Source organism: Aquarana catesbeiana, linkage group LG01, assembly GCF_042186555.1.
Source record: "Aquarana catesbeiana isolate 2022-GZ linkage group LG01, ASM4218655v1, whole genome shotgun sequence".
In the NCBI taxonomy this organism is placed as follows: domain Eukaryota; kingdom Metazoa; phylum Chordata; class Amphibia; order Anura; family Ranidae; genus Aquarana; species Aquarana catesbeiana.
Genome location: NC_133324.1, coordinates 591292540 through 591318906, shown reverse-complemented (window position 1 = coordinate 591318906; position 26367 = coordinate 591292540). Strand labels below are relative to the sequence as shown.

General features: G+C 43.2%; 1 protein-coding gene across 1 annotated transcript in view; it reads left to right on the top strand.

Annotated features, from left to right (window-relative positions):
* The window catches only part of SH2D4A (SH2 domain containing 4A), a 179332-nt gene that overhangs the window by 4727 nt on the left and 148238 nt on the right, over positions 1 to 26367 (top strand). The window contains exon 2 of the mRNA XM_073598185.1: positions 21762 to 22123. Coding sequence (XP_073454286.1) covers positions 21943 to 22123 — 181 coding nt within the window. The 5' untranslated portion in view covers positions 21762 to 21942. The remainder of the gene's footprint in view (positions 1 to 21761; positions 22124 to 26367) is intronic.

Below are 26367 nucleotides of genomic sequence, written 5' to 3'. Positions count from 1 at the left end.
GAGCTATGTAAGCACCTGGGTGGGGTCATGTTTGGCTTTGTCTAAAGTGGCTGATCTTATCACTTTATTTCTAGGTGTAACAAAATCCTCTTAATTCTATTTAATGTACCATTTAGGAGATGTACTTTTTAATACACCTTTTCATGAATACTTCCATAATTTAGTGCTTAGGAGATACTTCATGCAATACGAGGCTATAAAGGTATCCAAATATAAGCTTAGGGTATTTTAACTTTAAATCAAACCAAATTGTCCATTCATTTCAAAGTGACAGGTTTGCTTTACTACCTTCCTAATCCAAAAGCATATACATGCTGTACCTTTCCGTCGTTCCGCTGCTGCTTTATTTACTGCCAGTGGCTAAAGGAAGTACCCAGTACACTCAGGCATGGAGGATCATGTGACTCACTCCAAGTTATAGCACTGAGCCAATCAGCGTTGTCAAATGGGGAGTTCCTCTGAAAGCTTACACGGTTTTCATATCACTTCCAGTGGCTGAATGGAGCATAGTCGGAGGGAAAGGAAATTAGGTATGTGCATCTGTGAATGTCTGCAATAAACCTTCACCGAGCTAGGTAGAGAATGTACTCCTGTCAGGAAGATATTCGCAATGAATACTTATTCTATTTAAAATGTATGCATCCCCAAAGCAATAGTTTTGGATACAGTAAGGAACTATTAGAACCCCCGTGCGTTTGTATTGCTGTGTGTGGGCCCCAACTTTTTATAGTTGTCACAACAGGACAACATGTCAAAACTTCTGATTTTGTTTAACTTTTTTGTTTCCATGGGCAGAAAGTGAAGGAAAATTCTATTAAACTATTCCCTACTATAACCACAGCTAAAAAAAAAAAAAAAAATTGCCAATGAATTCACTTTATTTTACATTTTTAAGATAAATTCAATTGTGCATACAAAAAACATCAGAAACTTGTTCTATATTAGCTTTATGGTTATAAGTTAAGCTCAGAGCTCCATTTGCCTCTGGCCAACCCAAGGGCCCAGTTCCATGCCCATATTTTAAAGGCATGTTAGATCTCATGCACACTAGGCACTCCTGAACTGCTTTTTCCTGACTGGAGAAATTCAGTGTTAAAAACCTGAATGTTTTTAAAAGCAACAGTTGTGCATTGTCATTGGTAAAAGCGAAAGTTGCATCCAAGTCTCACCCTATTAGCCAGCAGATAGCATTACGGGGCTCTGACTTGTTTACTATTGTGAATGAACAGTTAGTAGTTGTGATATGAATGGATCTAAACCCTGACCTCTGCTGTTCTAAATGGTGGCACATGTCTCCAGTGTGCACCTGCTGAATAAACAGGTGCTATCAATTATCTCTTGCTAGTAGAGTAGACATCAGTGGAGGGAGCTAGGTGAGCTGTATGACCATGCTGCGCAGCTTCCTTGTGATCAAGCCAGTGGTCCCGAATGGGGACTATGCGGATGCATCTATATGTACACTGTGCATACCTCCCAACAGTCCCTGATTGGACAGGACTTTCCCACATTTATACTTTTGTCCCACTGTACAAGGGCTTTGTCCCGCATCACTGCATCAGTTGATTATATTGAAACTTCCAGCGCCCTACCCACCCCTTTTTCAAGCAATCAGCGTATAGGGAAACAGCCCATGCATTGCTGACCGGGGTTTTTTCCAGCTATGTGGTAGCCCTACACTCACAGCATGGCTTCTGCAATTAAAAGTAACATCTCTCCCCCCACTATAGCAGCCTCCCTGCTCTGAGAGCTGAGACAAGAATGAAGGAGGGGAGGTGAGCTGCACCATAATTCTTATCTCCTTTCTGCTGGTTGAGGGGAGTTAAGAGTCAAAAATGAGAAGAGTGTGCACTGAAAAAGAGGATGAAACTGTGACAGAGCCAGCTACAGAAAGGTACTTTTAAATAGGTAATCGTGGAATATGGTAGAGCTTTGGGGAAGGGGAGGGCAGAGGAGAGGTGTGTGTTTTGTGTGTGTGTAGGTTAAAGCCAAGGAGAGGTGAGATGTGAATAGATGAATGGACTCTGTACCTAGCGCTCACTTGAACCCTGTGCATAACTTACTCCAAAACCCACCTTTCTGTACGAACGCACTCCAGAACCCTACACTCTGTGCCTAGCACTCTCCTGCACTCTGTATATAATGCTACAAAACCCTGCATTTTGTGCATAACATACTCCAGAGCCCCGTACTTTGTACATAGCACTCTCCAGAACCCACCTTCCTGTACATAATGCACTCCAGAAACTCGCCTAAACACTGTACCCATTAAGCCCCTCCCACCGTTAAGAGTTTGGTCACACCCACTTTTGCCGTAATGCACGTAGCGCACTGCCTGTCTCTTCCTCCATAAGTGTCCCTCATTCTGAAGTTCAGAAGTTAGGAGATATGCCACGGTGAGTGAGAGAGACAGTGATTTAGAGCAGTACTGCATGTGTTAGGAATTTGAACCATGCTGCTCAGCAACCACAGGACACATTGAAACGGGACAAAGTGCTGCATGCACTTGGTTTTCTGATGCATTTAGTAAATATTTAAAATATGTGGTGATACTTTTTTTTTTTTTTTTTTTCTTTTATGCTTCTTTTGATACTTCTAAGATGAAAGAGCTACCTGATAAGTCTCCTCTCATCCAGTGCCAGGGACACTAAGCAACAAATAGGACGCGTAGTGGCTCCTATTCAATAGTAAGTAGGCAGTATATGACTAGTGTGGGGTGACTGGTACACAGTATTGCTTCAGTAGGCTGAAAAAAATTGTTCTCTCACATCACAAAATCATTTTATCTTAAGAGAAAAAGTTTGTAAAACAGGCCAGGATAAAAATCCCAAAATATACTAAAGTCAACCTCAAGCTTGCTTCTGAATTTGGACAACTACTTAACTAACACTTAACTAACCCCCATTTTTTTTTTTTCTTAAAGTATTTTTGGTACTCGGCTCTGATGCTGAGCTATAAACCTATCACTGACTTTGTCCTTATTCTTAAAGGTGCAAAGTAACATACCCTTGCAGAATATTCCTCTCTAGAGTAGCCATAAGGTCAGAGAACGTTGTCATCCCAAATACCACCTGGGGTTGATTTGTTAATACATAAAAGAACTCTAAGAAAGGAACTTGTCTTTATTGTCTTTAACAAGTTTGTTTTCAGCACTAGACAACAACAACTGAAATATGACTATTGCTGCTATTGGCTATACATTACTCTCTAATCCAATTTTAGTAAATCTACTCCATTAGCATTTAATTATTAAACTCTTACTTGCTATTCAGGGCAGGCCAGACACATTTTAGAACTTAAGTGGAGTTATTTGATTCCAAAAAGGTCAGAGAAAATGATGCAACCACTTTAGAACAAGCTGCTTTTGTTAACTTGGTTTTCATTACAGAATCTTAACCTTTGTGAATGTAGCTGCTGGGTTATTTTGTACTATTCAATATACAGTACGTCAGCACTGACTTTCTTCTAAAAGTGAAAACGTCACAATACTCCTAATGACAGTCTGAGTTTCTATAAAGAATGAGAAATGCAGAGATGCTAGTTTCTGAGGTAAATAGAGAAGTGAAATGTGGATCGGGTTAAGACTTATGCTGGGTCCTAAATTGTAAATAAAGACAAATCAAATTTTTTTTTTAAGGCCTCATGTGTATGGGCTGCAAGGCAGGCCTCGTGTGTATGGGCTGCGAGGCAGGCCTCGTGTGTATGGGCTGCGAGGCAGGCCTTTTTTATATGCATATACATTTCTGAAACGCCTCCCGATCATTTAGTTTCCGGGTCCCAGCTTCCGACTTATTCTTCAGCGGCAGTGGAAAGCATGCCGATTCCCAGCGCGAGCAGGGCAGAGTGCGTCATCTATTCGGCCAACAGGTGCTATCTCCTAGTGCCGGCGCATAGGCACACAACAATGTAAGTAGGCATTTTTATGGTTTACTCTTGTTTAAACAAAAAACTAAGCAATATTATGCTATTGGTTCCTCCTTGTTTTTCTCATCTCACAAATCTGTTGTGGTGGAGAGGAGAGCACAGTTTGGAAGCTCCTTGATTTCATACCAGGCTGCAAGATTGTAGCATAAGCGTTTTCGGACCTCCTTTTTAGCTAAAGAGGTCATTGCTGTCTGTTGAGCAGGTCATGAGCACTGGCATAAAAAGCAGGCCTTTGAGGGGCATTAAAAACGCCCCTCAAATGCCTATGCAAATAATGCATTTGACAGCACAAAGTGCTGTTCACATTATAAAAAACATGAAACATTAGCGTCGCTTTGCTTCAATATTGAAGCCTCTTGTCGAGTCAGGAGACGTTTGAAGCCCTTCAACGCCTCTAATTCAAGTCTATGCTAACCCTCAGCAAATGCTCTGGCAGGCTTTTGTGGCACAGTTGCGGGGCATTAAAACGAGTTTATTTCTGTCACTTTCCATTGTGGAGCAGTTTTAACACACCTTAACGCTCATCAAACGCTTCAAAAACCGCCCAAAGGGCTTTTAGGGAGTGTTTTTAACTCTTGTAAAATGCCCCATGCTAAAGCTCATTGATGCCAGTCTGATGCCCATACCAACGCCATACAAATGCTATAGGAGCATTTGTTAAGCATTAGAAATGTAGTCAAGTGTAAACTAAAGGCCCCAAATACATCCCTGGGAATTGCAGGCCAGTTAGCCATACATCAATAGTATGCAAGCTCTTGGAGGGGATGATAAGGAACTATATACAAGATTTTAGTAATGAGAACGGTATCATTAGCAGTAATGAGCATGGATTCATGAAGAATCGTTCTTGCCAAACCAATCTATTAACCTTCTATGAGGAGGTGAGTTGCCATCTAGATAAAGGAAGGCCCGTAGACGTGATGTATTTGGATTTTGCAAAAGCATTTGACACAGTTCCCCATAAATGTTTACTGTACAAAATAAAGTCCGTTGGCATGGACCATAGGGTGAGTACATGGATTGAAAACCGGCTACAAGGGTGAGTTCAGAGGGTGGTGATAAATGGGGAGTACACGGAATGGTCAGGGGTGGGTAGTGGGGTTCCCCAGGGTTCTGTGCTGGGACCAATCCTATTTAATTTGTTCATAAACGATCTAGAGGATGGGGTAAACAGTTCAATCTCTGTTTGTGGACAATGCTAAGCAGGGCAATAACTTCTCTGCATAATGTGGAAACCTTGCAAAAAGATCTGAACAAATTAATGGGGTGGGCAACTACATGGCAAATGAGGTTTAATGTAGAAAAATGTAAAATAATGCATTTGGGTGGTAAAAATATATAAATGCAATCTATACACTGGGGGGAGAACCTCTGGGGGAATCTAGGATGGAAAAGGACCTGGGAGTCCTAGTAGATAGGATCAGCAATGGCATGCAATGCCAAGCTGCTGCTAACAAAGCAAACAGAATATTGGCATGCATTAAAAAGGGGGATCAACTCCAGAGATAAAATAATTCTCCCGCGCTACAAGACTCTGGTCCAGCCCACCTAGAGTATGCTGTCTACTTTTGGGCACCAGTCCTCAAGAAGGATGTACTAGAAATGGAGTGACTACAGAGAAGGGCAACAAAGCTAATGAAGGGTCTGGAGGATATTGGTTATGAAGAAAGTTTGCGAGCACTGAACTTATTTTCTCTAGAGAAGAGACGCTTGAGAGGGGATATGATTTCAAATTATAAATACCGTACTGATGACCCCACAATAGGGATAAATCTTTTTGCGGAAGGGAGTTTAATAAGACACGTGGCCACTCATTAAAATTAGAGGGTTCTTTACTGTAAGAGGCAAGGATGTGGAATTACCTTCCACAGGCGGTGGTCTCAGCGGGGAACATCAATAGTTTCAAAAAACTATTATATAAGCACCTGAACGACCACAACATACAAGGATATACAATGTGATACTGACATATAATCACACACATAGGTTGGACTTGATGGACTTGTCTTTTTTAAACCTCTCCTACTATGTAACAAGCCCCTAACAAATGATACACAGTGGCTGTGTGGACTCTAGTGCACAGCCAATATTAACAGGGATGGGTGCATGACCCCAAATGCACATTGTATAGCTCAGCGCATCTGCTCTTGCATGCCTGCAAAATCAGCTGTGCATGGTGAGTTAGGACTGCACTCTCATTTCTGTGAGAAGGAGCTAAGACCTGATAGCTGCTGGAGAGAGGGTTCTGCTGTCTCCTTCATCCAATAGCAGCCTACTGAAGGCAAAAGATTTTGGGCGCTTAAACTGAGCTCCCAGAGAACCCTTTGGCTCCTGCATCCCACTTCATAGATGCCAATTGATCCTACTGACCTCACCAACACAGGGGCATTTTTTCCCCAAAGAAACAAATCCAGCCCCAATTCTCCTGATGCCACTGACGCAGGGGGACATATTTTCATTTCAGTGACACCGCTAATACAGGGACTTTTTCCTTTCAGTGACTCCACTGGCGCAGGGACATTTTTTCCTTGCAGAGACACCAATGACACAAGGACATTTTTTTTCCTTTCAGTGACACCACTAATGTTGGGATGTTTTCCTTCTTGTTAGCCCCATTTTTTCGCACTGATTTTAAACTCTTTGCTGCTTTTTGCCATAACTATTGATACTATTTCAGAGCATTTCAAGGCATGTGCCACCCCCCCCCCCCCCCCCGTATGGGGGTGGGGGGACCCAGTTTGCAATTTAGTACTGGCCACTGAATAACCTTGTCTTGGCACTGGCTGGAGGGACATACTGTAGGAACAGCTAGGAGATAATGATGCCAAGTGTTCTGAAGGAGGGGGAACATTATAAGAAGTAAGGAATTGCTGATCCAGTCTGCAGCACAAATTGTTATAGAATCTGAACACAGGGTATCAAGTATGCTACTATTTGTCAAGTACTTTACTGGATGTCTATCATTTTTAGTTGGTGTACATCTTTTGGCATTATGCCCATGCAGGCTTCAGATGTAGTCATCATACTCCAAGATTTTTCACATTTTTTCTTTTTATACAGCTGTGAATTCAGATAGACCCATAATCTGATATATCTACATGGAAACGCGGCACTATGCAAACTCTGAGATACTGTACAAATACTATGTAGAATATACTGTAGCTAGCTCTACTTTACAAGATCAAACGTAATAGAATAGTAGAATTTTCATTGTACATAAAATGGAACAATTACCTTAACATACCTACTTGGTTAAATGGAAACCTTGCAGCCATTCCAGGCATTTCATACTTAAAGAATTTAGAACACTTTATCTGGTTGTTTTCTTCTTTTTATAATGCCTTCTGTAAGACTGTACAGTAAAACCTTGGATTGCGAGCATAATTTGTTCCAGAAACATGCTTGTAATCCAAAGCACTTGTATATCAAAGCAAATTTCCCCATATCAAATAATGGAAACACAAATGATTTGTGCCACAACCATTTATTCATAGGTCCTTCAGTTTATAGTCCATTTAAAAAAATTATAGCAATGTGATAGGTTGTGTAACCATAAAATGTCCATCCACAAGGGGATTAGAAAATCCAGCAGGAGCTAGAGAGTATAAAAGAGAAGAGAGGCACCTCTAAGTGTAGCAATATGTTGCTAAATGTTGTACCCAGTGGCGGAACTACCGCCATAGCGAGCCACACGCTCGCTATGGGGCCCGCAGCCGAGAAGGGCCTGTGGGGAGGATGAGGAATGCATACTGCGGGGGGGCGAGCACCACCCGCACGGTCCCCCAGCCAGGGGAAGTGAGGAGAGGAAGCTGTCCGTACGAGCAGGGAGCTCAGCTGTAAGAGCTTTCATTAGAATTTCCTGTATTCCCAGGGCTCCCCGTCACATAGCCCCACCTCTTGGCCCGCCTTTGATAGACAGAACGCCAGTCCAATGCGGGACATGTGACGCCATCAAAGGCGCCGGGCCAAGAGGTGGGGCTATGTGATGGTGAGCCCCGGGAACACAGGACATTCAAATGAAAGCTATTGCAGCTCTCTGCTCGTACAGACAGCTTACCTCTTACTCTCCTCACTTCCCCTGTCTGGGGGACCATGCGGGCGGTGCTCGCCCCCCACTCTGAGGCAGCCCCACGCTCGCCAACAGCCATTTGAGGGCTGCAGTATGCATTCCTCATCCTCCCCAGTAGTTCCGCCACTGGCTCACCTCTTCCTCTGCACAGGTTAGTCTGCATTGGGCACAGGTTAGTCTGCATTGGGCACAGGTGAGGCTGCATTGGGCACGGGCAGGCCACGCTGCATTGGGCACAGGCTAACCACATTGGGCACAGGTGAGGCTGCATTGGGCACAGGTAGGTCACTCTGCATTGGGCACAGGTCACGCTGCATTGGGCAAAGGTGAGGCTGCATTGGGCACAGGTGGGCAAGGTGAGGCAGTATTGGGCACTGGACATGCTGCATTGGGCACTGGACATGCTGCATTGGGCACTGGACATGCTGCATTGGGCACTGGACATGCTGCATTGGGCACTGGACATGCTGCATTGGGCACAGGTGAGGCTGCATTGGGCACAGGTGAGGCTGCATTGGGCACAGGTGAGGCTGCATTGGGCACAAGTGGGCACAGGTGAGGCAGTATTGGGCACAGGTGAGGCTGTATTGGGAACACACAGGCCACATTGGGCACTGGTCACGCTGCATTGGGCACAGGTGAGGGTGATTGAAGCGCCAACACCAGGTGTTTGGAGTATCTTTATCTGTTGATTGTTAAACTTTCTGGAATACATATATTGCTATTGTGGTGTAGGATCTGGGCCTGCTGTCCTTTCTTTCCTTCCTTCCTTCCTCCATCCCTCATTCATATCAGACTCAAACCACACCCCCTTTGAGCCATGCCCACTATTTAATTTAAGCCCCGCCATTTTTTTGTGGGGGGGGGTGGCCCATACAACATTTTGCTATGGGGCCCTGTGATTTCTAGTTATGCCCCTGGTTGTACCTTCATTCAATTCATTAAATTAAAGCGGCCGAAAAGGGGTTAAATCCACCCGCAAAACGCTGCTGCAGTGGCGCTTTGCCGGCCGTATAGCAGCCCTGCCCCATTGTTTTCAATGGGGAGGAGTGGTGTAGTCACCGCTCCTACACCGCTGCAAAGAAGCTGCTGGCAGGACTTTTTGTGACGCCCTGCCAGCGCAGCGCTCCAGTATGAAAGCGCTCGGCTTTCACACTGGGTTTGCAGCTGAGGCTTTTTTCAGGCGCTATTTTTAGCGCTGTAGCGCCTAAAAAACGCCACAGTGGGAAAAGGGTCTTAAAGTGTTACTAAATCCAGGAACCTGCATTCACTATATCTGGTCTATCACAGAACATGGAAATGCAATTATTTTGGTAAATATTAACTAAATACCTTTTCTCATTAGCAGTTAGAGCAGACTTCTGACTTCTATCAGTGTCCAGCCAAGCACTGGTTAAAGCTTGTAGGAGGAGTTTTCTGATTATCCTATGAGACTACAAAACACCTGACCCTCTGGACAGTGCTGATTGGCCTGGTGCTGATCACATGCATTCTCCCAAAAAAAACCTCTCTAGCAATAGACACCAAACTGAGCATGTGCAGCCTGACTCCATAGACTGTGTTATTAGGAAATTATCAGGGGACAGTGGAAGAAGGGGAGGATCAGAGAAGCCAGGATCAAACAGCCTTTTTTACACAGTAAGGAGGATTAACCCCTTAGGTTCCACAGTGAGTATAACAAGCATGCTTTACTGCATATACAGACTGATTTTATTGTTGTTTGTTTAGTAACACTTTAATCTCCGCCATTCGCACTAACTGGCATTCCCCTTCTAAGAGCCCTTTCACACTGGGGCGGGGGCGGCGGTAAAACACTGCTATTATTAGCGGCGTTTTACCGTCGGTATGCGGCCGCTAGCGGGGCGGTTTTACCCCCCCCGCTAGCGGCCGAGAAAGGGTTAAATACCACCGCAAAGCCGGCGGTATAGCCGCGCCGTCCCATTGATTTCAATGGGCAGGATCGGTAAAGGAGCGGTATACACACCGCTCCTTCACTGCTCTGAAGATGCTGCTGGCAGGACTTTTTTTACCGTCCTGCCAGCGCATCGCTCCAGTGTGAAAGCCCTCGGGGCTTTCACACTGGAATGAAAGTAGCGGCACTTTCGGGTCGGTTTGCAGGCGCTATTATTAGCGCAATAGCGCCTGCAAACCGCCCCAGTGTGAAAGGGCTCTTAGAGGGATGTTATGTTGCTCTCATTGGACTTGCATAAAACCTTTTGATAGTCGGGACTATCTTATTTAAGTGTTCTTGCATAGCAAGACCACTTACTGTTATCTCACATATATATTTAAGTGTTCTTGCATAGCAAGACCACTTACTGTTATCTCACATATATATTATTCTTATTATTATAGCCAAATTTACCACCCTAACTCCTCCCACAGTTTTTACACTACATAGACAAGTAATATACCGAAACGTGCGGATTGTTCCCGAATGGTGTGCTATTACTTTGTGGAACGTTTAGCCGAATGGTTCACGAAATATCGTCGTTTTTGCGGTGAAATTGGTCCCATAGGAATGAATGGGGAAACTAGAGTGGGAGATGACAAAAGCTGGAAAATCAGAACATGATTTCTAAACTGCCGCCACTCCCTCATTTTCAAGCCCACCTACACAAATCTTATATCAAAACGTTCAGCTATCCCTGCTGCCACTAAACATGTCCACGGCTAAGCCATAGTCCTGATAGTTTTCACAATATGACCATTTGTTTGTAACTCACGCCGTCCATTGACATTCATTGAAACTACACTCTAGCCCCCTCCAAATTTGAAGGGCAATTTCTAAACTGCGACCGTGCCTTCATTTTTAATATTTCAGAGACATACTATACATCAAAATCTAGGTCTGGGTCTTGTGATTCTCACAATATAAAGATCTTCGCTGTAGGATGTATAGTTTTTAAAATACGGCCATTTGTTTAGAGGTCATTTCAGGAAATTTTAGCCATTAATCAGAGTGTACTGTTAGTGTTTGTTTTGTTGCCATGGTTACCAAAGCTTCTGTTATACACAGGGGGGAAGGTGGCTGGAGCATCTCAGCTGATTACAGAGCCCGGGGGAGGGGACAGACACACCATGTACTGATTTATAATAGAGGAATATGATGGGGCAGTTTTGATGGGGTAATTCTGATGGGGCAGTTTTGATGAAGCAGTATTTGGGAAGCATAAACAGGGCATGAGCGTTGCTAGGAAACAGTGGTTGTAAACACAAGATGCTGAGACACTCCAAATGCATGTGACTTCATCTGCTAGACTTGATAATGCTTGTAGACTCCTCCCACAGTTTTCACACTACAGAGACAAATAATATACCGAAACGAGCGGATTGTTCCCGATTGGTGTGTTATTACTTTGTGGAATGTTTTGCCGAATGGTCCACGAAATGACGTTTTTGCGGCGAAATTGGTCCCATAGGAATGAATGGCGAAATGTTCAAAACTAGAGTGGGAAGTGACAAAAGCTGACAACCCCATGATCAGCCAAAACATTATGACCACCCCATGATCAGCCAAAACATTATGACCGCCCCATGTAAAAAAAAAATATTTTTGAAAAAAAAAAATAATTTTTGAAAAAAAAATTACTTTAAAAAAAATAATTTCGAAATAAAAAAATTCATTTTTGAAAAAAAAAATTACCTTTGAAAAAAAAAATTACTTTTGAAAAAAAATTCATTTTTGAAGAAAAAAAAATTCATTTTTGAAGAAAAAAAAATCATTTTTGAATAAAAAAAATTCATTTTTGAAAAAAAAAATTACTTTTGAAAAAAATGTTCAGCTCTTTCAGCGAATGATGGAACTTTTTTACTACTATTTATACTTTTTAAAATATTAAGCTTTTTAACACTTTTCACAGTTACTCAAGCCACTCCACCCCACCCAGTTACTCCGCCCACTCCAGTTGTAGAGGCAAGAACACTTTCACAATTTCCCCAGAAATTGTACCTTTTCTAGTTGTGTTCTGGAATCTTTTGGTTTTGGTTCCTTTTTTCCGATGACACTGAAAGCTCTTTTATGATGTACTGACAACCCAGGTGTCTATCAAAGGCTTTAAATCTTCTTTATTACATATACAGAGAGGCACCCGATAGGGTTGCCCATTGTCTTCACTTCTCTTTGCACTGGTCATGAACCTTTGGCTGTTGCTATATGGACTAATCCTAAAATACACTATATTGTCAAAATATTGGGATGCCTGCCACGCACATGAACTTTAATGGCATCACAGTCTTAGTCCGTAGGGTTCAATACTGAGTTGGCCCACCCTTTGCAGCTATAACATGTCACATTAAAGGTTTTTCTCTTCAGTTGGGAGTCCGTTGCGGTCTATTTCACATTGAGGAGGCTTCCCCTCTATGCTCCTGCATCCGCCCGGGTAATTGATGTGCTGGTCTGTATTGAGGTGGGTTTCTTACAGTGAATTCATAATTATAGGCAGTATTACAATAAAATGCTAAACTAGACCCTTTGTATCAGCATGTATATCTAATACACAGTGATCTGTAACAGCACCATTATTGTTTTTTATGTATTAAGACATACATGTTTGTATGAACTCTTCATCTTTTGCTAACAATAAATTGTATGGTTTTATCATTTTTTTGCTCCTTATTTTGGCCTGTACAGTCCGATATTTTTTTGCCTATTCTCCCCTATAACAGCTTCAACTCTTCTAGGAAGACTGTCCACAAGGTTTAGGAGTGTTTATGGGAATGTGCATTTGTGAGGTCAGGCGCTGATGTTGGACGGGAAGGCTTGACTCGCAAGCTCCACTCAAATTCATTCCAAAGGTGTTCTATCGAGTTGTTATCAGGACAGTGCAGACCAAGTTCCTCCACCCCAAACTCGCTCAACAATGTCTTTATGGACCATGCTTTGTGCTCTGTTGCACGGTCATGTTGGAACAGGAAGGGGCCATTCCCAAACTGTTCCCACAAAGTTGCGAGCATGAAACTGTCCAAAATATCTTGGTATGCTGATGCCTTAAGAGTTCTCTTCACTGGAACTAAGGGGCCAAGCCTAACCCCTGATAAATAACCCCACACACACCATATTCCCCCCTCCACCAAATTATTTGGATTAGTGCACAAAACAAGGTTCAAAAATACATGGATTAGCTTTACTGGCCTGCAGAGTCCTCACCTCAACCCAATAGAACACTTTTTGTGATGAAATAGAGTGGAGACTGCGAGCCAATCAATTCTGTCAAGATGCATATACCTCAGCTACTTTACTACTTTAGGACTTTGCCTATAGCAGTTCCCAGACAGGATTTATTGAGGCTCCAAAACAAGATTTCCCAAATTATTTAGCTTGGTAAACGCCCCAAAATGAATTGTCTAACGCTGACCCAGGGTGGGTTGGGCCTCCCTTATCTCCTCGCTTACAATCAGAAGGCACAAATTGCTCAACTAGCCTACACCACTGCTGTGGGACCTATATCCCAATGGGCCTTGATCGAAGCATTGGCTTGTCCCCGGTGCCCCAATTAAGGCCCTTATGTAGATTGCTAGCAGCTTGCATTTTCCTATCTTGTGCCCTACCCTGTCATACCCATTGGCAATTTGGGATCGATTGAGGGCTAGACGGCCCCTCTTCTTCTCACACCTCCTTGGCTCCAGTGTTTCGATAACCAGGAGTTAGAGCTTGGGATGCATTCTTAATTTTCTTGGTGATAAATAACATTTCCTAAGGATTGGCTTTTTTTTTTTTTTTTTTTTTTTTTTTTTTAATGGTGACAAACTGTATACAATATACAGTATCTCACAAAAGTGAGTACACCCTCACATTTTTGTAAATATTTTATTATATCTTTTCATGTGACAACACTGAAGAAATGACACTTTGCTACCATGTAAATTAGTGAGTGTACAGCTCACTACCTCCCCCAACACAGGTAGGACGACTGACCAGTTCACCCACACGGAGGGCCCCGAAAAAGGCCAGAATGAAAGCGGTCTTAAAAAAAAAAAACGCTTCAAAAGAGGAAGAGCAAACCTTAAACAAATGCTCCAAGAGTACTCCCAGCTTTTCAAAGTACTAGGACGATGAGAATCCGGAGCATGCCTACCCTTCCTGTAACCCCGCAGACCTTTATTAACCAAAAAAGATTTAGTGGTTTCTGCCAACCCTGAAAGCTGAAACAGAAATGCCAGGCCCGCTATTTTGCGGTTCAACAAGGAAATAGACTCCTTCCTCGAAGTTCTTGCCAATGGAATATAACAAAACATGCAACCGGTCCTCCTCCCAAAAGCACCCACCCACCAAACTTACCAACTCGTGCCTTTCCCGCCAGACTCGGCCTTATGCTGTCCACGTGGAAGGACAAACCGACTGCCAAATCAAACCTGCTATGGTGGCAAAGCGAGGTTCCACAAACAACTGGGGCACGGAATTCTGAGCTGCTCTGCCTCTGGTGCTATTTGACGGAATTTTTCCCACTGTAGGCGAGAAAGGGCATTAGCCACTGTATTAGTCACCCCTGACACATGTACAGCATACACAAAAGCATTTAAACTCAGTGTAGAACTAAACGCCTAAGAAACCTCACAACAGCTGGAGAAGAATCTGTAATAGTGTTAATGGCATTAACTACCCCCAGGTTATTGCAGTGAAACCGGACACGCTTGTTTTCGACAGCCAACACTATGGGAAACAATTCCAATAGCACAAGGTTGCGGATGAAGTCAGAATTACTCTATGCCTCCGGCCATTGACCCGTGCTCTACTGGCCCCTAAAATAGTCCGCATAGCCCACTGAACCTGCCGCATCTGTATAGAGGTCCAAATCAAAGTTGGACACTGCCACCTCCATCCACAAGGACCACCCATTGTACTTGTCAAGGAACATCTCCCAGACAAGCAGATCATCCCAATGTTCCTTGTTTAGTCTTACAAAATAGTGTGGGGAGTTTGCCCCAGCAGTGGCTGCCACCAGCCGCCGGGAAAACACTCGACCCATAGGCATGATGCTTCATGCGAAATTGAGCTTGCCCAGAAGAGATTGCAGGGAATGTAATTGCAATTTTTTGCAACGAGGAGCACCGATAACTGACCCCCGAAGATCTTCCAGCTTATCCACGGGTAGCCAACATTCCATCCAAAACGTATCGATGATGATACCCAAAAATTTCAGTTCCTCAATTGGGCCTTTGCTTTTTCACCTCATACACATGCTAGACTGTGGCCAACAAGACCTGGCTAGTTCGAGCCCCCGGAGGGCCGATAACCAAGAAATTATCCAAATAATTTTCCAAACTTGTGCACCCATGCAATGGCATCGTCAAAAGAGGCATAGGACACCGTGCACAGGTTGGGATCAATTGCGTCATTAACCGAACCGCCCGAAGGGTGGGATAAATGGTGTATAAGGTGAAATTTATTGGGTTCCTTCGTGAGGACCACCCAGAGAGGGGAAACCACCAAGTCGGCAAGCGACTGGAAAGCAAATGGGCCTGCCATCCTCCCTAAGGACACCTCCTTAGCCAATTTTGCGGAAACCACCTCAGAATGCAAGTGAGCAGAGCGCAAGTTACCGGCTGGACACAAGACAGCGTACAGGGAATTGTAAACCCCTGCAACAAAAACTGTGCAGCGGCCCCGTCTGGATACCTACGGAGAAAAGGCGACTTTTTTCGCCCGCACTGCAGTTCTCCCCCTTTCCAGCATCGGTCGACTTACCCTTTCCTTGCTTAAAACATTTTGACAAGGGGTGAGAGCCCCCGCATCCAGGGCATGCGTGACAAGAACGGCAGGATCCCCCGAATCTGCAGATCCCGTCATTAAACTGCCAGCAGTACCCTTTTTCTGTGTGTGGCCGATGGCTCTGAGGTAGATGCACCACGACCCCCCCCTTAAAGGGATGGGGAACAGGCCCTGGCCTGGGTTATCAGTTTCATCCACAAGCTTATGTCCTTGTGGTCCCATCTGAGCGAGGGCGTAACTGCCTTGCGCTGCTAGAAGTGCTCATCATAGCGTAACCAGGCTACCTCTCCGTACACACGCTGGGCCTCACTAATAGTCCAGGGAGCAAAAGAGAGCAGAACAACGCTCTTTCACTTTCTCACCTATCACACTGGCCAAGATATTGAAAGCCTGGAGCCAGTTCCCTAAGGTTCTGGGAATCAAGCGGTAACGCAGTTTTTCCTCTTCCTCCTTTTTGCTTTTGTCCAGAGTGAACTTTTCAAGGGGCAGAAGGGAAAATATCTCAACATTTCCAGATCTTAGGATGCGTGCCTATTGGACCCTCGAAGCAGACGTAAACTTCACATTTCACTGTATCAGATAAATGCACTCCGTCGGAGGCCCCGTCCCCCTTCTGGGATTCCAACGCAGTCAACAGCAGGGGCTGTGACGACTGAGCCAGCTTCTCCGCCCCCTGTCGGCGCCTCGTCCCCAGTCACCTTGACGGAGTCCTGGCGGGGGTTGCGGAATTCCTGCAATGGATGTACTCTGGTCCCCCGAAGTCATCCAGACGGACACAGGCGACCCTACCTGAGGGAAGGGTACCCCTGTGACACTGCACACTAAGTCAGCAGCACCTGCGCCATTAACCCCTTTTGCCCAGCAAGCCCTGCTGCTGCTGCAGCCGTGGGACCACCTAAACCACCACCCACAGAAGCAGAAAGCTGAATAGAGGGTAACACAGAGCTAGCAACAGTGGGAATAACAGGAGAAGGTACAGACATATAAGCAGGCTGACCTGGTGTGTGAAGCCGCACAGCCGTGCCTCCGGATCCCTGCTGAGCTCCCGTTCCTGCAGCAGCCTCTTCCTCCCCCTGGGGCACCTCTCCAGCCTCAGCCTCACAGGGAGCAGTGGCATCCAGGGGAGGGTTAACGTTGCGAGCCCCGGCCGGGCACCCGTTGCCGTCATCGCCCGCCGCCTCGCGTCCAAATGCCGTCTTCTGGTCCGGAATCGGGGGCGGCGGCGCTGTAGCTTGCCAATGGAATATAACAAAACATGCAACCGGTCCTCCTCCCAAAAGCACCCACCCACCAAACTTACCAACTCGTGCCATTCCCGCCAGACCCGGCCTTATGCTGTCCACGTGGAAGGACAAACTGACTGCCAAATCAAGCCTGCTACGATGGCAAGGCGAGGTTCCACAAACAACTGGGGCACGGAATTCTGAGCTGCTCAGCCTCCGGTGCTAACTGACGGAATTTTTCCCGCTGTAGGCGAGAAAGGGCATTAGCCACTGTATTAGTCACCCCTGACACATGTACAGCATACACAAAAGCATTTAAACTCAGTGTAGAACTAAACGCCTAAGAAACCTCACAACAGCTGGAGAAGAATCTGTAATAGTGTTAATGGCATTACTACCCCCAGGTTATCGCAGTGAAACCGGACACGCTTGTTTTCGACAGCCAACACTATGGGAAACAATTCCAATAGCACAAGGTTGCGGATGAAGTCAGAATTACTCTATGCCTCCGGCCATCGACCCGTGCTCTACTGGCCCCTAAAATAGTCCGCATAGCCCACTGAACCTGCCGCATCTGTATAGAGGTCCAAAATCAAAGTTGGACACCGCCACCTCCATCCACAAGGACCACCCATTGTACTTGTCAAGGAACATCTCCCAGACAAGCAGATCATCCCAATGTTCCTTGTTTAGTCTTACAAAATGGTGTGGGGAGTTTGCCCCAGCAGTGGCTGCCACCAGCCGCCGGGAAAACACTCGACCCATAGGCATGATGATGCTTCATGCAAAATTGAGCTTGCCCAGAAGAGACTGCAGGGAATGTAATTGCAATTTTTTTGCAACGAGGAGCACCGATAACTGACCCCCGAAGATCTTCCAGCTTATCTTAGCCTCTTCTTCCCCCTGGGACACCTCTCCAGCCTCAGCCTCACAGGGAGCAGTTGACCAAACTCTGACTGACCCTCAGTCAACACCCACTTCTTACTAGACCCCTAATGACCCCGCCCTGTCAAACCCAACCACACCCTGCTACCATCCAATCAAGTAGGCCTCTAAACCTGCCTAACTACAACCTAGACTGCAAACTCAGTCATGTAAGCCCTCCTCTTAAATGCTGGGGATCCTGTTCCAGGCCTGCTCTTGACATTGTGGGAGAGAGATCTACAGATTTCTGGGGACTTGTCAGACTGGCAGGACATCGCAAAGGACTTGTTTAAGATTTCGATCAATACTATCTTGATAGAATCTAATTTTAAAACCCTTTTATGCTGGTATTTAGTACCAACTAGGATAGCTAAGATGCATCTGTCTGCCTCTCCAAATTGTTTTTGTTGATGCGGACAGCCAGGATCGATGTTTCGTGTGGTGACAATGTCTGAAGTTGTCCCGGTTTTGGATAAGAATTTTTTACCTCATACACTCAGTTATGGACATTAGTCTTACTAGGGCCCCAGAAACAACCTTGTTTCAGAAATTAGACTCCAGTATACCTAAATGGCCTAAACGGTGCATACTATATTTGCTCTTTGCAGCAAGAATCTCGAGCAAGCAAGCGCGTTTTTGGAAAATAGCTGTGGTGCACTTAGATTTTGTTAAACATAGATTAAACTGGATATTTGTATGTTGGAATTGATCTAACTCTATCGAAGTGAAGATTGATTTTTTTTTTTTTTTTTTTTTTCCTTGATGCCACTGAGTCACTTTTTGAGGATGGGGCACCTGTACCTTTTTTTTTTTATTATTATCATAAATTTGGCCCTACTAGGCCTTAACATGTTCCAGTTCATACCCTGCACATGCCTTATGACGGTTGCTCTTATTATTGTGATGTTTGACCTGCTTATAGGGTATGCTTTATAGGAATAAAAATTGCCAATGATAACTACGTATTGTACCCTTCTCTACTTATAGAGGATGCCCACTTTTGTTCACTTATACAATCCTTGTTCTTTCTTGTAACCACAACATTTATGGAGCATTTGCTTTGTATTTGTTTAAAAAAACTTTAATAAACAGACTGAGATACAAAAGCAAACCATAGTAACACAATCATGTTAACCTAAATAACCTGTAGTTTACCTTAGGCTTATTTTAAAAAAATGAAGCAGTTGTATACAGCAACTGATCACATTTCATATTTCAGATTAAAGAAGGAATATGGTTGCTGTGGGCAGCTGCATTCATTTTGCTTATGTTTTCTTTGCTTTAGTGTATAGTAACTCAATTGGGAAATGTTTAGGCTCTGTGAAATGATAATTGTGCTGCAGTAAAATAACTGAAAGCGGAGATGCATTTTTTTTTCAATATAGAGATTTTGGTGGTGGTGTTTTTTGTTTTGTTGTGATATACAGTATTTATTTGGAAGAACTTGCAGTTGAGGTATATTTAAAGTAAACCACAATCCAGCATGACATTTCTGAAATAGGCATGCTTGCAAGGGCTTTTGTAATGTCAATTATTTTCTTCCTATGTATGTATCTTTTTTTTTTATTTCAGATAGTATTGAAGGTTGGCAAAGAATGCTGTGATTTTGTTTTTGTAGAACAAAAGTCTCTTGGCTAAGGCCTCGTGTACTGTATCAAGGTGTTAGAACTCCTTGTTTTTTCACCAAATCGAATCAAACCTGAATCATCCAGGTAGAATGTAACAGTTTTATGTCTTGTTTCTGTATGAGAAGCATATAAAAGCAATACTACTTGCAGACGCTTTTTAATGTTCATGAACTTTGACCAGTTAAGCTGGCCATACAATAGTAGATTTTCTAATGAAGGTTAATATGAACATTCCTGTGAAAATTCTCAGTACATTTGACGACTTGACAAATGTTTGAAAGTACATCGAAATTTTGTTTCCTTTCAACATTCAATTGTGGGATTAATGTAATTCCCTGAATGAAAAACACATACACTGTTAAAAAATTAGTTTGGTTAAAAAAAAATTTCCTTCCTGCTCCTTTTGAATTTTCTTGTCACTGGTCAAAAATGGACTTTGACCCCACTAACGACCAGAAAGTAGAATTAACTTTCTTTAAACAAAACATTTTGATTAAAATTCTATGATTGTATGGCCAGTTTAAGTCTCTCTTAAATGGTTTAGATTAGAGATAAGTTAAAACTTCTGTCAGTTTATTTTATGCTGTCTGTATCTCATTATGGAGATTTTTTTTTTTTACTTCCTTTTCTGAAGATACAACAAGGAGGAAATCTTTATGAATTCAAGGGAATTTCTTTGTAAGACAATTGTCACTGTAAGCAGCGTCACTATTTAAAGATTAACTCTCTCGCATATTGCTCTGCTGGCAACTTAAAAATTTTGGATTTCCCATCCTTTTTTGTCTCGGTTACAGTGGTCACCAGGACAACCTAGGATAGAGACAGCTATAAAAACCAAAAGAACTGTTAGGCATAGAGACACTGTTGACCCACAGATAAAATGCATGATCTTTTGCTGTGTATGACCATATATCCAGAAGTGCCTTTAACTATGTCCAAATGTCAGTGACATCCTCAGAGCTACATATACAAGAATCACCTGAATGTCTACCAAATAATTACAGTACCAATCAGTCCTAAAGCTGTTAAGAGGAACCACTAAAGATCCCAAAACACCAGGGGTGGCCCGTCCATTAAGGGCGCACGGGCCAGAGGATCTAATAGGCTTCAAAATAGGGTTGACTGGGGACGCAGAGCACTGAGAACTGAGCCCACCCAGGTGTGTTACAATAGAGAATGAATATTCAGTATTGAAACACTGATCCTCCTCCCGGCCAATCCAAGACGTGGGTCCTGAGACCCGTCATCCAATTGGCTGAAAGGACAGGCAATCAGATTGGACGCCTAGTAGGAGGAGAGGCACGACAGAACCCCCCCCCCCTTCTTGTGAAGACCCGATGGAAGCCGCAAGCCGTCACCATAACCTAAATGGGGTAAGTGCAGGGCTGGATGACTGGCCGACACTGCCCAGCGGGAGGGGGGATTGGTAGTGCGGGTGACCCGACCGACTGGGGATGGGGTGCCGTCAACTAATCAATCCAGGGGGGTGGTGGTTTGCCGCCTCCCCCCCCCCCCAAAAAAAAACAAAAAACAGCCACCACTGCAAAACGCGCTTCTGTGTGCATGAGCATGTGTATCATGTATCGTCCTGTGTTACTTCTGTTGATAACTGGTATAAACATTCACCTGAAGGTCTGTGGAAATGGATCAGGTGTAGGCAAATTGTCCCAGGAAAGTTTGGTCTTGGGATGTAGGCCCAGAGATATCAAGTATAGGTAAATAATTTGACTAATCCACTTTGCATGCATAATGATGCTTCAGATAAACTGATCCACAGAGATGGAAAACAAAAACCAAACCCAATGTGCCTCTTGTATAGACACCACAGGCTATAAAAACCTGATAGGGGCTTTAACACTTCCACACTTTATTCAAAACAAGAATTTTTTTATTTATTTTTCTGAAACATCCTTTTTTTTTTTTTTTTTAAATTGCATTACCTCCAGTGCTAAAGACAAACTGAGGTAGCAGTAAAAAATAAAGGTAGTAATAAATATGCACAGTTTACTCCCTTCAGCTACTACTGTCTTATACCTGAATGGGCCTCAGGCAGTAAGTTAATTTCCTTCCAACCTATATGCAAGTATGAACTCGGTGTCACAGAAAGGGGTCTTGGATCAATCAATGATGGGACTATAAGATGCAGATGTCACCACTTTTGCTTTCTTCTATCATTCTCTAACATTGAGTGTGCATACATAGTATACAGGGTAATTTTGTGATTGCTGTTTTATATATCCTGCATACTTTAAATAACATGTTACCCTTTTGTTTTTTTATTTCAGAGATGAAAAGGTAGTTTTCACTATGGGATGGATGTTACAAAGTCTTCATGTGTTCTTCATTGTTGAATCCCAAGAAATAAAACTTTATTTTTAAGAACATTTTAAGAATCCTAAAAAGATTACCTATTGGAATTGGATCCCAAGGATTTCATTATATAACCTGGTATAAATAACAGCAGCCATGCTTAAGCAGATATTAGCTGACATGTATATTGACCCAGAACTTTTATCTGAACTTAGTGAAGAACAGAAACAGATTTTGTTCTTCAAGATGAGAGAAGAACAGATACGGAGATGGAAAGAAAGAGAGGCCAAGCTTGAGCAAAATGAAGTGTTACAGAAATGCAACAAACCAAAAAAAGGTAAGGATGTGATTTTTTTTTTTTTTTTAAATCATAATCAGTTTACATTTTTATGATTTGGTTTGGGTATTCTTCTGGCTTTGGGAACAATGGTTTTCTTAAGCAATGACTTTGTCCTTAAAGTGACACTAAACAACATCCTTATTCTCCAAAAATAATCCATATGTATCTACTACTTAATGGCCGTGTAATTTTTTTTTTCATGAAATGATTTCTTATACTGTTTTTTTTTTTCTGCCTCCTTGTAATGTGCTGTGTGAGTTTATGAAACCTCTCCTTTTCTTCCTCACTTTTGATTGGTGCATGTTAGTTGCAGTCATGTGTAATGCTCTCTACACACTATTTCCATAGTCCCTAGCCCATCTTGGGCGTGAGCCACAGAGGAAGGCTACATTCCTACATACACTGGCTCCATAGAGAATGAATTTAGCCACACTCTAACACAGGGGTAGGCAACCTCCAGCTGTGGTGAAACTACAAATCCCGTCATGCCTGTCACTGTCAGCTTCTTGCAATGTCTCATGGGACATGTAGTTTCAGCACAGCTGGAGGGCCGAGGTTGCCCACCCCTGCTCTAACAGGACATCAGATCACAGCAGGAACAAAAAGGAATTTGGAAATTAGGAGAAGGCTGAGGGCAATAGAAGGTACTTTTTTGAGTTAAGAATGCATACTTGTATAGAAGGTATCCTTCTTCTTCTTTTTTCTTCTACCAGTGTTTAATGTCATTTTAGAGAGATTTCTCAGTTTCACAATGGTGTGAAGAGTAGACCGTACAGTGTTTAGAATTGCAGTTAATTACAATGCATTTTTCCTATTTACCATTTTTTGTTACATGCTGCATTTGTATACGTGAACTAGAGTGGGATTTATTATCCAAAGTTCAATTTTGAAAATTGCCTCTAAAAAGAGATTCAAACTAGTGTCAGACCACTCTATCAACAATCATATGTTGTTATTGCAATATGTAAACTATACTACAAAGAAAAAAATCTATGTATGTCTATGACTTTTGCATTGACTACATGTCAAATGCTTACATGATCAAGTGCAACGTCATTCAGAATTTTAGTAATTACAGACCTATGAAAATGCCACCATTGTGCTGATTTGCCTCCCCACCAACGCAACATCGTCTTATTGTAATGTTTTATGTTAACAATTTATACAAACCAACATTTTTTTTTCTGCAGTTGCAGTGTAGCATTGAAAGGGGAAAACAACCTAACCGAAACACGTACAGTGACTTTTTGTTATCATTTTAATCACAAGATTTTGTGGTTCTATTTTGGGTTAAATACCTAGAGCTGCTTTTTTCTAATTGTTCCCTATTTTCTCCAAAACAAAATCTAGAAAATATAAAGATATATATATCCAAATTTGCTATCAAAATAAAGCCCTATTTGGCTTAATATGATATAGGATGCCGACTTGTGACCTTGCAGAGAAAAAAAAAAAATGCACTACGACTTAAAATGGTTCTAAAGTCGGAAGGTTTCTATCTTAATGCATTCTATGCATTAAGATGATAAACATTCTGTGTGCAGCAGCCCCCTAATATCTCAATCCAGCAATGTTGCACGAGGGTCTCGGCTGTCCCCTCCTCATTGGCTGAGACAGCAGCGGGGCGCCATTGACTTGCGCTGCTGTCAATCAAAGTTAGTGAGCAAATGAGAGGGGAGGGGGCGGGGCTGAGCCGTGGCGCCATGTCTGAATGTACACACAGAGCAGCTATTAGGCTCAGGTGCCCCCATAGCAAGCTGCGGAGGCACTCGGCAGGAGAGAGGGGCCAGGAGCGCCGGCGAGGGACCCGAGAAGTGAAGGATCTAGGCTGCTCTGTGCAAAACCATTAAACGGAGCAGGTAGATATCACATGTTTGTTATTTTTAAACAAAAAAAAAACAAGACTTTAATAAGGAAAAAGGCTTAGGGACTCAAACTAGTTACATTTAAAGTGGATATAAAGCTTACACATATTTTACCTTAATGAATTCCTTGCATTAAGGTAACAAATGTTTAGGCATTGGTTTTGTCCCCTCACCCACCTACTTAAGCCTTCATTCGATCTAGTGATGTGCATGTCTCCAGCTCTTCTCTCCCCTCAATTCTGTGTCTCTCTGGCTTTTCTGGGGCACCAGGAGCCGTTGCTGTCAATCTGACAAGCTCCTGCTGCTGTCAATCACAGCCAGTGACGAGGGAACAGGGGGCATGTTTGTCTGTTAGTGGACAAAGCAGCTGGGCTCAGGAGCAAACACACACACAAGTGCCCCCATAGGAAGAGGCTTACCATGGGGGAAGCCTCTTTTTAAGTAATGAAACGACCAAGCTACTTATTCACTCCCTCGTTATCTCTCGCCTTGACTATTGTAACTCCCTCCTCATAGGCCTACCCCTTCATAGGCTTTCCCCACTTCAGTCTATCATGAATGCTGCTATCAGACTCATCTACCTTACTACCATTCAGTGTCTGCCACCCCTTTCCGCCAATCCCTACACTGGCTTCTGATCGCCCAGTGAATTGAATTCAAAATACTAACTACAACATACAAAGCCAAGACCTGCTCTCAAGCTCCCTTGTCTGCTCCTCCCATGCTTGTCTCCAGGACTTCTCCAGAGCCTCTGCTATCCTCTCAAACTCGCTATCTCCTATCAGCTCATTCCCCACAGGTACAAACTTTTGTACCACTTGCCCCACCCTATTAAATTGTAAGCTCTTCTGAGCAGGGCCCTCTTAACCCTCTTGTATTTTATTTTATTGTATTGTAACTTTACTATCTCCCTATTATATTGTAAAGCACTGCACAAATTGTTGGTGCTATATAAATCCCGTATAATAATAATGGGGGGACTGGACGGAGAGGAGGAGACAGGAGCGGCAGCGTGGGACCGGACAAGAGGAGGTTCCGGGCCACTGTGCAATTCCATTGCACAGAGCAGGTAACTTTAGAGAGGTTTGTTAATTTTGTTTCCATTTTTCCTTTATAATCAATTTAAAAGCTGATTTCTTTGTATTTAACTGAATACATTACTGCATTCATTGGTGTTTTAAATATGTGCTTATGAAAAATGTACTATACTTTGCCTTTAAATCTGTCTGGATTCAGGGCAGTCTGAGTCTGCGTGACAGTTATCTCTGATTAAATATCTCACTTCTAGAAAAAAGCAATCACTAGATACAAAAGCTTCCTGTTTGTTTGTGGAAGTAATTTAGAATGCCAGGGATTATTACAACAAAGCCGGAAGATAGGATTTAAACAAGTAAAAAAAAGGAAGTCACACAAAGGATGCATTTATAAAAACACCAACTGTTTTCAAAAGGTCAAAATAAAATCCACTTTTTTTATATAAGGCTAAATTAGGGTCCCATGATGATTTAAAAAAAAAAAAGACTATAGCTTTTACTGAATATGCACGTACAACTAATGCTTGCAGATATCTGCAAACTATATCTGTGCAATGGACACACAAGCTCAGCTGAGGTTGTGTGACCAGTGTTATCATTTTTTTCCCCAGGATAAATTTCCTATATTTCAGAGGTTAAAGAGTACTTTAATAAATTACATGTAAGGCAGCAAGTGAAACCAATCAGTGAGTTCATGATGCTATCCGGCAAACCCCATAGCTATGCCAAAACCAGAACATTCACCTATTTTTGACTTCAGTAATCCTAGCTTTTCTATAGCCTGTTTCCCTTACGAATGGTGGCGACAGCACTCGAGACCCGATGTAAACATCTGCTGGGGTGCTGACATTGCTGGATTCCAGGACAGGTAAGTGTCCTAATAAAAGTCAGCAGCTACAGTATGTGTAGCTGCTGACTCTTTATTTTTAGCGGGGGCAGCAGAACTCTGCTTTAATTTTCCTATAACTGAGAGGGATGCTGTTTTAAGGATAGTAACAAGTAGCCCTTTGTGTTCTGCGCTATTTTACTAAAGTAATGATTCTCAGCTTGACTTTCTATTAGAAGGTCTTAAAGGACAAGTTCACCTTTCATAACGTGTTACATGTTACACCCATATTCGGGGTGTAACATGTTATGAATGCACCGATCCCGCACCTCTCCGATCCCCGCTGTGCCAGCTAGTGGGCTTTCTTCTCCACCGGCTAGCTGTCAAAATTTAAAAAAAATACGTGCCCGAGCGGGGCTCTGCCCACCCGGCCACGTCACTCATTCACACTGCTCTCTAAATGGAAAACTACAAGGTGCGACAGCCTTTGTGGTTGTCGGCTTTTTATTTTCAATG